General features: G+C 40.8%; 5 protein-coding genes across 6 annotated transcripts; 2 read left to right on the forward strand and 3 right to left on the reverse strand.

Moving 5' to 3' along the window:
* The first annotated feature begins 407 nt into the window (after positions 1-407).
* On the forward strand, positions 408-1,532 carry LOC106655934. The gene is made up of 3 exons (XM_014376543.1): positions 408-614; positions 781-1,158; positions 1,341-1,532. Exons 1-3 carry the CDS (start codon positions 408-410, stop codon positions 1,530-1,532), a joined length of 777 nt encoding a protein of 258 aa, XP_014232029.1.
* Positions 1,533-2,336: 804 nt separating this feature from the next.
* LOC106656136 (zinc finger protein 596-like) lies at positions 2,337-4,302 on the reverse strand. Of its 2 annotated transcripts, none has more exons than XM_014376825.2 (3): positions 3,903-4,302; positions 3,733-3,817; positions 2,337-3,659 (listed from the first exon to the last, which is right to left on the reverse strand). In XM_014376825.2, exons 2-3 carry the CDS (start codon positions 3,745-3,747, stop codon positions 2,547-2,549), a joined length of 1,128 nt encoding a protein of 375 aa, XP_014232311.1. In that variant the 5' UTR covers positions 3,748-3,817; positions 3,903-4,302; the 3' UTR covers positions 2,337-2,546. The 2 variants fall into 2 exon arrangements, with proteins under 2 accessions (XP_014232311.1, XP_014232310.1); XM_014376824.2 differs by having other exon boundaries at positions 3,893-4,302.
* Positions 4,303-4,437: 135 nt separating this feature from the next.
* Positions 4,438-6,379, reverse strand: LOC106656070 (aldose reductase-like). Its single transcript, XM_014376715.2, has 5 exons — positions 6,134-6,379; positions 5,459-5,735; positions 4,941-5,341; positions 4,721-4,869; positions 4,438-4,654 (listed from the first exon to the last, which is right to left on the reverse strand). The coding sequence occupies exons 1-5, from the start codon at positions 6,203-6,205 to the stop codon at positions 4,615-4,617; spliced, it is 939 nt and encodes a 312-aa protein (XP_014232201.1). The 5' UTR covers positions 6,206-6,379; the 3' UTR covers positions 4,438-4,614.
* An 869-nt stretch (positions 6,380-7,248) lies between these two features.
* Positions 7,249-10,127, forward strand: LOC106656069. The gene is made up of 2 exons (XM_014376714.2): positions 7,249-7,483; positions 7,661-10,127. The coding sequence occupies exon 2, from the start codon at positions 7,717-7,719 to the stop codon at positions 9,280-9,282; it is 1,566 nt and encodes a 521-aa protein (XP_014232200.1). The 5' UTR covers positions 7,249-7,483; positions 7,661-7,716; the 3' UTR covers positions 9,283-10,127.
* A 795-nt stretch (positions 10,128-10,922) lies between these two features.
* LOC106656241 (aldose reductase-like) lies at positions 10,923-12,982 on the reverse strand. Its single transcript, XM_014377065.2, has 5 exons — positions 12,719-12,982; positions 11,762-12,244; positions 11,474-11,680; positions 11,191-11,339; positions 10,923-11,051 (listed from the first exon to the last, which is right to left on the reverse strand). The coding sequence occupies exons 1-5, from the start codon at positions 12,782-12,784 to the stop codon at positions 11,009-11,011; spliced, it is 948 nt and encodes a 315-aa protein (XP_014232551.1). The 5' UTR covers positions 12,785-12,982; the 3' UTR covers positions 10,923-11,008.
* Positions 12,983-13,047: the final 65 nt, after the last annotated feature.

Consider the following 13,047-nt stretch of genomic DNA (forward strand, 5'->3'; position numbering starts at 1 on the left):
CCTGAAATTTCGAATCAGTCACGCGAGAAAATAAAATTCTGTATTCGGTTAACAGAAATGTATCAATTTTTCAGGCTCATCATCGTCGATATTAATGTAAGTAAATAATCCTCATCGACGCTGCGCTTTCGATTGATTAAAAAAAAAATTCCAGCCACTATAACAATGCGTAAGTACTCCGTATCACCGCGAAAGCCCACCAAACATCCAGAAAAATAAACATCGCATCTTCCACACCAGCGAACAACAAAATCGTGAACGTCGCGGGGTCGTCAGCAGCAGCAGCAGCAGCCGCAACCACCATCCCGTCATGCCATCCCGGGCTGCGTCACGCGATCGATCGCTACGAGCACAGCCAGGAGGATCTGCTCGACCACGAGCGCAGCCTCCACGATCGGGTCCAACTCATGGAGAGCTTCGTGCCCGTGGCGATCGTGCAGAATCTGCTGCAGGCCGACGAGGCCCACCGCGACTGCGGACCCCGGGCGGCCCTCGAGCGGGTGCGCCGGATGATGCGCGAGCTCGGGCCCGAGTCGCCCGATCCCGTGGACGAGCTGCTCGGCCAGCTCTGCGCGAAGATCCAGGAGATCGACGGCCGGTCCGCACAGTTGCACGTACGACAATCGTTTGGGTTAGTCTTTTAACGTGTGCGTGTGCGTGAGGAAGAGGTTGGAGAGATGAGAACGAGCGACGAAGCGAACGATTTGTTGAAAATATTTTCTGCCCTTTCTACCGACCGAATCTTCTCTCACCCGTGTTATATATTGTTTCAAAAAACAGGACAAAATCAAGTGCGTCGACGAGCGTCTGTTGAAGGGCCGCGACGAGCTCTCCAACCTGGAAAAGAGCAATCGCGAGCTCGAGCAGCAGATCCAGCAGACCGAGCTGGAGCTCGAGCGACAGGCCTCGATCGGCACGATCACCTCGGCCGATCGGGCCGGGATCGCGCGCATGCGTCGCCTCGCCGAGGAGGCGGTGCGCACCAAGCGCAACATCCGGGCGCTCGAGGCTCGCCAGGCCCTCATGCTCGGCCGGGTCGAGGCCGTGTTCCGGTCCGGCAACGCGCGCTGCTACCGACTGTGCGAGAACAACGTCGCGGCCGCCTCCTCACGCCCCAAGCACCACGTCTATCGGCCCAAGTTGAAGAAAAAGCGATGCGTGAGTTGGTTTTTTATCTATTGCGATTTGCGTACGTGTGTGGGTGCGTGGGAAAATGAGTATGCGCTAGGGTATGACGAAACCGGACTTGTCGGTTTCGCGGTGACGCCCCGCACTCTATTTACCGCTTCTCTCTCTCTCTTTCTGGCATACCGCGAATTTCATTCATTGTTTTCTCGCAGATCCAGAAAAATCGTTCGAGGGAGTTCTGGCCGAACGCGTCGTGCCACAGCTGCTGCCACGGCGTCAAGGACCATCACCACCATCATCGCGTGGTGGAATACGTCGAGTCCAAATCAGCGCAGGTGCGTATAACATTCGATAAATTTTTTGCAATAGCCACGCACGTCGATGTATATGAGTATCGATCATAATGCGACGTGACACGCGCCAACCAGCACGTCAACTCCAAGGAGGGATGCGAGGGGTACGGTGGCCACGATTTACGCAACAGCAGCAGGCATACCTGCGGCGAGGGCAAACAGAAGGAGCGGACCGCGTGCCGGATGAAAGAGGAGGAGGAGGATGTGGAGGAAGAAGAAGAGGAGGAGGAGGAGGAAAATTGTCAGCAGGACAATCCGTGGTGCACGTCCGGCGATTTGGATGCTTTTAAAAAGATCGAGTCGCAGACCAATTGCAAGGATGCAAAGGCTCGGTGTAATAAAGAATAAACGTGATTAGAATGATGAAAAAAAATAAAAGTTTTTCCTGTCGATGATTATCTTCCCAATTAGAAACTAACTCGTGATTACTTCAAAAAAAGTATAAAAGCCTAACAAAGCAGTAAAAGTCGTAAAAATCAACGTGGCTAATTGATGTCGAGTTTTGGAAAGTTGTTGCAAAATTATAATTTGTTATTGCAACATTTTTTCTCGGGTGCGCTTGAACATTGTGCGCGCTATAGATAAATATTCATTTATTTCTTGTGTTACTCATTAATGTATCTTTTTGAAACTTGCATTGTGCAAGTGATTTCAAAATTCTTTTCTTAATTTGAAAGATTTCCTTAACATTTAAAAATTAAAATTTTTTTTATTTTCAAAGGATAAAATGTTTATGAGAAAAATTGGGATAGTCGAAATTTTTGAGAATATTGGATGTATAGAAGAAAATATTTTAGACTTTTAAAATCTTAAAAGAGTTGAATACAGAATTTTTATTGAATACAATGTAAAAAAAAATCAAGAAGCATGGTCTCATTCTTCTATACAAAATTTATTTATTTGTTAAATAATAGGAAATTATTTTTTGCAGTAAGATAACTATAAATTTAGAGGAATACAATACGTAATGTCAGAATGAATGAACTTTTTTTTTCATTGATATTCTTAAAAAATATATCAGATCCTGCTCTTCAGTTATTGATACCAGCGAACAAAAACCGTGCGTCAGCGATGCGCCGCATCGACGTGCATTTTAAGATTTTTCTTTTCTAAAAATGATTTACTACATGTCTCGCACGTATAGGTGATACCATTATGCGACAATTTGACATGCCTATTCAGATCAGATCGATTTTTATATTTTTTTCCCCTAATATTACGTGCATGTCTGACACTATTATGCATGGTATCGATGTGTCTCTTAAGATTACTCTTATCTGAGTACTTTTTTTCACAAATATGACATTCATGAGTTATTTTGTTATGTACCGAATTGATATGGCGTTTGAGAACATCTAGTCGTGTAAATGTCTTACCACATGTCTTACAGCTATGGATGATACCATTGTGCGCCACATTGATGTGTTTCTTGAGATTACTCTTGTCTGAGAAACTCTTTTTGCACATATCACATTCATGAATGATTTTATTATGCACCGCGTCGATATGTTTTTTCAGATTACCATTATTTGAGAAATTCTTTTTGCACAGATCACAAGTATGAGTAACACCATTGTGCACTGAATCGGTATGGATTTTGAGATAACCCGTTGTTGTAAATTTCTTTTCACACATGTTGCATGAATGACTGAGACCATTGTGTGCCACATCGGTATGATTTTTGAGATAACTCTTGCTTGAAAATTTCTTGCCGCAAATATCACATACATGTCTAACGCCATTATGCAGTGCTTCAATGTGGGTTTTGAGATTACCTTTTTTTGAAAATGTCTTTCCGCACGTATTGCATGCATGTCTAACACCATTGTGCACTCCATCAATGTGTTCTTTGAGACTTCTCAACGTAGTGAATTTCTTTTTGCATATATCGCATGCATGTCTAATACCTTTTTTTCCTGTATCGATAAGTATATCGAGTCTATTTTTATAGTTTGAATTTATTTCTTCTTCCACTTTGCATTCAGTCTCTATTTTAATACTAGTTTCAATTTTACAGTCAGCGCTGTAATTTATATTCTGCAAGTTATTTTGAGAATAATCGTTAATTTTATCAACTAATAAACCCGTGACGGGCTTTACGTCTTTACACTCAAAAATTATTTCCATGTCTTCTTGAGGTTCAGATAATTCATCATATTCTTGTTTAAAATTTTGGATCTGAAATAAAATCAAAGTCGTATCAATATTATGGTTCAATATGTTGACTGCAAAATCTAACAGTTATTCTTACTGGATTTTCATGCATAAATTGGGAAAATTTAATTTGATAATCTTCATCATCATCAAGAGACACATCGCGTGGCTCTAGTTTTACTCTGTAATGAATATAATAAGATTGAGTATTAGAATAAGTTATTTTTATAGTTTTATTCTTAAAAAGTAAAATTCACTTGAGATCACCGTTGAAATTATCGCCCGATTCCATCTTATTGGCTTAGGACTTTGTTTACGACTAAGCTGAAAATCACTGCTTACGTTAAACATCAAACTAAGTAACTCGAATTTCATATTATTTACAAATTATAATAAGAAAACTAATTTTCTTTGAACCAATCTAAGCAGAGAAATTACCAGTCATAAGATGTTATTATATTATTGAAGAAATTATAATTTTATTCAAAAACGAGTACTTCGAGTTTTTATCGCGTAAAAAGTATAAACCAAGTTCCAATCATTTAAGACATACGTCAACGTTACTTTAAATGATATCTTAATGTAATGTATGTATGTATCTTAATTGTTCACCCAAGAATCGTAATAATTATCAAAAAAGTATGTCATAGCAGTGTACAATTTGTCAACGTATTTCTGTTTTTGATTTGAATGATAGTAAGTAAATAATTCTGTGTCAGATTGTGTACATTATTAGAAAGCATACCAAATTCCAGAACTATATTCGGTTATTGATTAAAATAAAATTCAGAGTTATTTAAAATAATTATTTTTTTATTTGTGCTGTATGTCAGAAAATATTCTTCAATGATTAGTTTCTTAATGATAATGATTCTTTAAAACTATGTACAATTGATGCACTATTTTTGTCTACCAAGTAGACACGAAAATCAGTACATGAGTGGTAATTCAATCCTATTGAACTTTTAATATCACATGATTATTCCTCGTGAAAAGGATAGTACGGGTGGTCCTCACAACTGAAAATATCATACAAATTTTAAAATCAATAAATACCGATCAATTTTTTGTGATAAATTATTTACCTTAGCATTGCATCGACTCTTCTATTTCTATTTAATTTGTCAAGAAGCCCCATGTCTTCTTTAGTTATCTTAAAATCAAAGATCCTTAAGTGATCTTCCAACTTAGATTTTATTGACCCTTCTGGAACCACCAAATGCCCCTTTTGCACCTAAATATTTACAATACAATGAATAAAGAATATAAAAGACTAAAAACATGTGTCGGTTACATTTCAATTACCTGATAATGCAAAAATACTTGACTCGGTTTCTTTTGGTAATGCTGGAAAATTTTTATCAATTGCGGATTCTGCAAATGACCTTGACTCATTGGATCTGACCATGGTCGATCAGGAGCACCGAATGGATTTCTGGCCGATACGAGTATGCCGTGACTTTTACAGAATTCCGTTAACTTTAATTGTGGCAAAAATGGATGGCATTCAATTTGGTTCACTACCGGTTTTATTCTGCAATTTTCAATGATTCGTGTCAATTGTTTTGAATTGAAGTTGGCCACGCCGATATTTTTTACCAGGTTTTTTTCGACCAATTGCTCCATTGCCTTCCAAGTATCAACATAATCCACATCGCTGAATCGCAGCTGACCAGCGTCATCCGTCGGAAAAGGATCGTCTGATTCTAAAATGAAATAAACCCAATTACAACAATTGTCCATTTTTGAAGAAATTTACAGAGACATACACTTTTATTAATTTAAAACGTATGTGTTAAATTATACTTATTTTGGTAATTTACCTTCAAATCCCATTGGCCAGTTCATAAGATATAAATTAACGTATTTCAAATTTAAAAGAGACAAGGTCTTTTTCAACGAAGGTTCCACTTGGTCTGGTCGATGACAAGTATTCCATAATTTCGCTGTTATAAAAATATTTTCACGCCGAATCACTTTATTAGTGAAAAGTTCCGATAGTACAGCGCCAATTTCTTCTTCATTGCTGTGTACTGGAGATATATCGAAGTGTCGATATCCCAGTTTGATAGCATCTTTAATAGCCTCCGGTGACATGGACTGCAAACATTTAAAAATAATTTTGTCATTTTTACATTTTATTTTACGTACAGCATAAAAATATATCTTATGAAAATTTGAAATTAAACCTATTATCTGAAAATGATAGACGATAAAAATTGTATTGCACTGTTTGTTGTACACTAATTATACTATATTAAAATTTTTTTAAATAATTAATTATGAAAGTAAAATGAATTTTTCGTATAAATGACAAATCGTATAAATTAATTTCTTTTTAAAGTATTAATTATTATTTTTAAGATTAAAAGTCTAATGAACAGTCTTGCACGATAAATTGACATCAATAGTAAGTACACAAAATTCAAAAATTTAAAAAGAAAAAGAACGAGGTGAGCATTTTTGAAAGTAAGATTAAAAATACAAAATAAACTTACACTCATGGTTCCAATAGCTAACACTGGTACTTTATTTCCATTATAAAATGACGCCGTTTGTAAGCCACTCATTTTCGTTGATCAATAGTATTAATAATTATAACTAATCAAAGATAAATTTTAATAATTTCAAAATTCCAACACTTTTCTTGAGTCAGTTAAGCTGCGTAATTTTATAGAATTGTAAACTAAAAACAAGCAGACTACAATCAACTGAACGCCTTGTGTCGGCTTGTAGCAGTCTGATTGCTGCCGACATATGTGTTTACACTCCGGAGTCTGGCAGTCGTTGAACGCAAAGTTCGTTCACATTTTTAAGGCATGCCTCGATGCTTATTTCCATGTACTGTGACGCGTCATTCTATCGGTACTCGATTCAAAATAATTATCATAACACTCTTGATAAATTTTCTTACTGACGATGCACTAGATGAATAGAATTATTGTCAAAAGAGTTATCAATTTTTTGTTTTAAAATTTATCAGAGTTTACTTAGCAATGGACATATCGAACTATATCTTGAAAAAATATAAAATTACCAACGAACAAAAAACTCGCAAAGATATCCAAATATTTTTTCAATTCAATTTAAATTATAGAAAGTAAAGAATAATATTATTCAACTTTGCGACCGTAATCCAGTTTGAAAAATACGATTAATTGCGTAAAAAATTTATAGACATGTAAAAAATAAATGATGAATAAAAATTTGTGCACTCAATTGATGGCAACATTTACATTAGTTTACTTTAATTAAATTAAAATTAATGAGTTCAATCGAATCACTTCAAGTATGCTCAAAATTTGTTTCGTATTGTAACAAGATTTATGGCAATCAAAGTTGTCATTTTTGAGTACGAGCTTTTCCATTCTGTACGTAGATGGAGCATTATAAACTCGCAAGTGGTAAAAAAAAGTCCGCAGACTATTTATACAAGGCATGTTCAAGGCATTAATAAAGCTGCTTCTATTTGAAAACTTCTTAGTATACTTATGCATTCGAGAATACCTATTGAACATCAGTATATCGATAAAGTAGAAATGAGATTTTAATACGTTCAATAACGTTAATTATGGGTAAACATCGTTTACACATTTGTTTACGTATGTACAGACATGTATTCGCATTTCAGGTTTAGTCTCTCTCCAGCCTCGCTGTCGAGAGGAGATAAATACGAAGGCACCCAAGCCTCGTACGCTCGCATACACACACACACACGAGAGACAGAAGGCGCGCTCGCACATAAACACACACACACACGGACAAATAATACGAGTCCCCAATTTGTTTATTTTTTTACCCAGTGTCCGGACGTTGAAAGCGCATAACAAGAATTAAATATAACAGGGGTAAGTTCGATTTTACCCAGCGCGTTATTTTTATTTTCACGCGAAGCTAGATTTTAATAAGCGCGTCTTCTTTGAAGTTTGAGCGTAACAGAGGCTCTCTTGTAAACACAACGGATCGCGTGTGTCTTTATCACCGCACTCATGACATCTCGTGTATTTATAAAATGACGATTACAGGTGGAAGCTTACGCGTTGAAGTATATTTCTAAAATATATCATTGCGCGCGCAAAAAATGGCACCACGTCCACGAGAGCATCCGCGAGAGCATCCGCGAGAGCATCAGCGAGATCAGCAGACCGAATACGAGCTCGACAAGGAGCTACCTCGAACGAAAACAAAGCAGCAAGCGAAGGAGCAGCAGCAGCGGCAAACACTGGCAATAGTACCGCGAGAAGAATCGGAACTGCAACGCAAAGCAGCAGCAGCAGCAGCAGCAGCAGCCAATCCAAAAGTCCTCGAGGAGGCGAAGAACGAGAATAATCAATCGGCGGAATTCGTGCCGGGCTATACCGATTTCGGGTCTCGAGTGTGGCACGTGTACGTCTGTCGGCTGCTGGGCCGTCTGGACTGTCCCGTGCCGCACTGCCCCCGCTATCGTCCATCCGAACATCAGCCGTCCAGCCAATCGAAGCCGGAGCAGCAGAAGAAACAAGTCCGAAAAATCGAGGCTGAAACGGGCTCGGAGCTACCGATGCCACCGGGCTATGAAGCCGTCGCGACCATGTGTCGAGTACTGCACGCTCTGGTCTGCCGGAGAATCGACTGTCGCAAGACCTTCTGCGCTCGTTATCGTCGATCGATCGGCCACGTCGTCCGCAGGCGCTGTCCAGCAGACGACGAGGCCGAGGACGACGACGAAAAACCAAAATCGTGCGAATGTCGCACGGTGGCCGCTTTCATGCGCCACTGGGACGGCTGTCACGAGCGCGACTGCGCCTACTGCTCGCCGATCAAGGAGGCGCGCGACGCCCATCTGCGCGAGCGTCGCCACGCGAGCCTGTCCCGTGCCCGGCGCTGCGACTTTCGCCAGCAGATGCTGCTGCTGCTGCACGCCCAGCGCTGCCAGGGCGACTGCCAGAGCGCCGAGCGTGCGGCGCGCAACGGCCAGTGGCCGCCCTGCCGCGTGCCCCAGTGCGCCGCGATGGGCCGCGTCTGCGCCCACGCGCGCCTCTGCCGGATCAACGATGACGAAAGCTGCCCCGAGCCCCATTGCCGGCACGTCAAGGCCCTGGCGCGCCACTGGATCGCCTGCGCCCAGAAGACGCCGGTGCCGCGCTGCGCGAGCTGTCGCTCCGTCAGGCGCATCCACGACCGGTGGCTCGAGGGCGAGCGCAGGCCCGAGCGCGAGAGGAACTTTGGCGCGGCGATGACGCGACAGCGCCTCATGCTGCTGGCCCACGCGCTCGACTGCCCCAGGAGAGACCGAGGAGGAGGTGGCGAGGAACGAGAATTATCTACGAGGGAGTGCAGCGTGCGCAGCTGCAAGCCGTACAGCGCTCGGATTCTAAGGCACGTCTGCGAGTGCCTCGGCAGGCAGCATCAGGACGGGCCGTGCGGCGAGGCCCACTGCGCCTTCAACACGGAACTGCTCAAACACTACCTGAGCTGCCGGCTCGAGGAGGATCGCTGGTGCCGCTGGTGCGGCCCGGTACAGGAGGCGGCGAGGGATCGCGCCCTCGAGGCCAGCCCGTCCAACTTCCGCCAGATGCGCTCCAGCAGGCACGCGCACTTCTATCTGTTCGAGATCGAGCGATTCTTGAAGCAGCAGCGGAAGAAGGCGGCCGACGCCGAGAGATAGATTTTTTTTTTATTGTGTGTGGTGTATGCCGATTTTTGTTTACATAGCGTTGTGTAAGATTAATGTGTGTGTGTCTCTGCGCGTCGTTTACCGATAAATAATATCGGTATGAAAAAATTGTGTATCGGTACAAATCAAATTGCGCGATGTGCGTATATTGCGCGGCAAGCACGAGTGTACGTTCGCGTTTTTTAAATTGAAATCGACGATCGATGACGCAAAGCGTCACTATAAGGAACGCAAGCTCGTCGATTTTTGTAAATATCTCAATAATTATATGCGTACATATAGACCGATTTTATCGCTCGTGGTTCTGCTGCATATGTATAAAGACAAAAAAGTAATACAGAGCAGCATGTATGGCTCGGTGCGCGTTGCGCTGCTTGGGCGCCTGAAACACGAATAGAGTATCAATGAAAGGATTTACCCGCGAGTATAATATGTTATCGCGTTCGTAATAACGATAAAAGAAAGGAAAAAAGAAGCGAGTTGTACTGTACTGCCGAAGCAGAATCATTCAATAATAGAATGATTTTTTAATGAATATTTTTTATAACGTCTGAATGAGTTATTTTATGTAATGTATACGATATGATAACATCTTTTATTTTATGTACGATCGTCAAAAAAAAAAAAAATAATCACAAATTGTTTTTACGAACTCGTGTATGATAAAATTAAAAATACGAAACTAGTTTCATGCCGAAATATTGTTTTTTATTTGGGAGATTGATCGCCAACGAAAGGAGTGATGCGCGTCACTCGGTGACAGCGTACAGAAAGAAACGCAGTAATTTTAAAATATTTTGATAGCACACATACTCTGAAATAATAATTTTAAATAATTGTTTATACTTTGAAAAATTCTTGAATATCTTATTATTGTCATTATTGATCTGTAATATTTCAGATTTAGACGATCACCGTCGATAGGAAAATTAAGATTATGAACGCCAGATGGCTTGTCTACAGCCTTCGTAAAATATGTACATAAAGCAAGCAAGATAGGTGCTTAAAAGCCGTGCTCAAATTTTCAAGAAACACATGTGGTCAAAGGACATTTTGCAATCATTCTCTGATATATTCACTCCTTAATTACCTCTATCCGTATTAGCGAGAAGCAAGCTTGGTTACGTGGCTGCAGGCCGAGCAACATTCATCCAAGCAAGCCCGACGTATTCGAGCAGTAAAAATTGTTGATAACAAAAGTTTAGTTCACTTCTTACGCAGCTATTATCGCAGGTGATTTCTTGACTCACGATTCAGACTTTTCTCTGAACTAATTCAATAATGCCTGCGTGTTATGTCAAAAAAATTTCACATTGCAATCAATTATTGCTCATGATTGGAAAACTAAAAATGTATTAATATCATTTTTACCCTGCTTTCGAATCCTCTTTTTTCATTATTATGAACTTGATTATAGAAAAATTCTACCTGACTCATTAAAAAAAGTTATCTCAGTATGAAAACCTTTTTTTGTTTGAAATTTAAATATATTTTTGATTTTAATATAAATTTCAGTTTAATTGAATTAAATCTTTAATTAATCAAGATCACGAGCAGTCCAAAACTTACAAAATATCTAGCGGCTTTTTTATTTATGTTGTGTTTTTAATATATGAATAAAAGTACAAATATACAAATTTAAAGACCTCAACGTTTTATTGATGGTAATAATTATAGAATGTAAAATTATAGATAACAATTTTATTTTCAGCTCAGCTTAAAATGGAATGTTGAAAGGGTAGTGTGGGCTCGATTCGCACCTGAAATGTAAATTGAATGATTATTACTCTGTCGTTCGTGTTGACATTAACGAGTCAATTCAATTTTTGTAGATGGCACAAAAATATTCTCTATCAATATTTTCTATCCACAAAACGAAAGGAGTGTTCGTCAACTTACCCTGTCATGGGACAAATTCGGCCGTTGCAATCGAACGTATCGATGTAATCAATGTCTTCTTTTGATAGCTTGAAATCAAAGACCTGACTATTCTCGAGGATTCGCGATTTCGTAACGGACTTGGGAATGACAACGTGACCTCTGTCGAGCTGAAAAACGATAAAACATTCATGCGGTGTTCAATGTTTTTCGCCAAGATAAGATGCAGATCTCTCTTCAAGGCGTAAAAATGAATATCTTATGTCATAAACGAAGCGCCAGAGACGAGCATAGTTCGACTTACTTGATAACGAATGAGGATCTGAGCGGGACTCTTGTTGTACTTTTTGCTTATCTCGATGAGTTTTTTGTCGTCCATGAGCTTAGGATCGTCGGGTTTGGCCCACGGTCTGTCCGGCGAGCCGAGTGGGCTGTAAGCGGTTATGACGATGTTCTTCGATTTGCAGAACTCCGACAGTTTTCGTTGATTCAAGTAGGCGTGACATTCGATCTGAAAAATTAAAAAATTGTCAGCGATTAGAAATGAGAAATGTCACGAATATTATGAAAAATACTCGAAATAATGAATTACCTGGTTGGTCACCGGCTTGACCTTAGAATTCTTAATGAGCCTCTCGAGCTGCTCGGAATTGAAGTTGCTCACGCCGATGTTCTTGACCAGACCCTTGGCGAGAACATCCTCCATACCCTTCCACGTGTCCAGATAGTCGACCTCGGGCGCGAGAACAATGCTACCCGCGGCGTCCCTCGGGAAATTTTCCGGCCCGTCCTTGTAGGCGATCGGCCAGTGGATCAGGTAGAGATCGAGATACTCGAGGCCGAGATCGCCGAGGGTCTTGCGCAGATTGATCTCGACGAGCTCGCGCTTGTGATACGTGTTCCAGAGCTTGCTCGTGACGAAGAGGTCCTGGCGCTTGACGACGCCCTCGGCGACCTTCGCGGCGATGGCCTCGCCGACCTCCTTCTCGTTGCCGTAGACGTGGGCGCAGTCGATGTGTCGGTAGCCGATGTCGATCGCGTCCTTCACGGCCTGTGTCACTTCGCCGGGCTTGGACTGTGTGCATAAAGAGAGAGAGTTGATAAAAAATTCAATCGTAACAAACTCGAACGCGCGAGTGCGAACGATCGATATCTTTTTTTTGTGCCGTATCGGCCGTTTTTAGTGCTTTGCACAAAATTGCACAAAATTGGTAGAAACGTTATCGCGTTGGTACCGAGCATAATCGAACTTATCTACGCCAACAATGATAAAGTAACGTAACGATATTTGATGCAATTATGCACGACAAAGATAAGAGAGAAAACTTCAATAAATCATCCGATCGATTTTGTTTACGCACGCAAGCTCGATATTGATGATTTTTCTCTCAATAAAATTTTTCAATTACCACCGACTAAATTCTAAAATTTAACATTTAAGCCTAATCGAACAACTTCTTATGTCAAGTGCATAATAATAACCAGTCTCGACGAGGAACGCGCAAATTTGTGACAATTATCCGGCATTAATACATATTCATAACCTTACCTTCCACGTTCCCAAGCCGAAAGCATAGATTTCATTGCCGTTGTAGAATTTGATTTTCGTCTCCATTATTCTATCGAACGAACAACAAGCAAACTCAAATTAACTTTATTCAAATCGTAGAGTATACGAGAACTAGCCAAGCGCAGTGGTGTTGTGTGTTGTTTTTTTTTTCGTTCGACGTTCGAGTGTATTCGATTCAAAATCTGAGTTCGAACTGATGCCAAGAGAGCGAGAGAGCAGAAGCACAAACGCGGTATGGAAAAAAACCTCGAGCGAGAGCGAGGCACAGCTGCTGCTCGGCAAAATTTACCAGCAGTCGAAATCGCGAC

This window comes from Trichogramma pretiosum, unplaced genomic scaffold (genome assembly GCF_000599845.2).
Source record: "Trichogramma pretiosum strain Unisexual culture from Peru unplaced genomic scaffold, Tpre_2.0 scaffold40, whole genome shotgun sequence".
NCBI lineage: Eukaryota > Metazoa > Arthropoda > Insecta > Hymenoptera > Trichogrammatidae > Trichogramma > Trichogramma pretiosum.

Coding starts and splice junctions, on each gene's coding strand:
- LOC106656070 (XM_014376715.2), bottom strand. CDS start 6,205: ATGAGTGGCTTACAAACGGCGTCATTTTATAATGGAAATAAAGTACCA. Junction 5,736..6,133: donor TAGCTATTGGAACCATGAGT/GTAAGTTTATTT, acceptor AAATGTTTGCAG/TCCATGTCACCGGAGGCTAT. Junction 4,655..4,720: donor AGAGTCGATGCAATGCTAAG/GTAAATAATTTA, acceptor TGATATTTTCAG/TTGTGAGGACCACCCGTACT.
- LOC106656241 (XM_014377065.2), bottom strand. CDS start 12,784: ATGGAGACGAAAATCAAATTCTACAACGGCAATGAAATCTATGCTTTC. Junction 12,245..12,718: donor TCGGCTTGGGAACGTGGAAG/GTAAGGTTATGA, acceptor TTATGCACACAG/TCCAAGCCCGGCGAAGTGAC. Junction 11,681..11,761: donor TCAAGCCGGTGACCAACCAG/GTAATTCATTAT, acceptor TTAATTTTTCAG/ATCGAATGTCACGCCTACTT.
- LOC106656136 (XM_014376824.2), bottom strand. CDS start 3,927: ATGGAATCGGGCGATAATTTCAACGGTGATCTCAA. Junction 3,818..3,892: donor AATTTCAACGGTGATCTCAA/GTGAATTTTACT, acceptor TATTCATTACAG/AGTAAAACTAGAGCCACGCG. Junction 3,660..3,732: donor AATTTATGCATGAAAATCCA/GTAAGAATAACT, acceptor ATTTTATTTCAG/ATCCAAAATTTTAAACAAGA.
- LOC106656069 (XM_014376714.2), top strand. CDS start 7,717: ATGGCACCACGTCCACGAGAGCATCCGCGAGAGCATCCGCGAGAGCAT.
- LOC106655934 (XM_014376543.1), top strand. CDS start 408: ATGGAGAGCTTCGTGCCCGTGGCGATCGTGCAGAATCTGCTGCAGGCC. Junction 615..780: donor GCCGGTCCGCACAGTTGCAC/GTACGACAATCG, acceptor TTCAAAAAACAG/GACAAAATCAAGTGCGTCGA. Junction 1,159..1,340: donor AGTTGAAGAAAAAGCGATGC/GTGAGTTGGTTT, acceptor GTTTTCTCGCAG/ATCCAGAAAAATCGTTCGAG.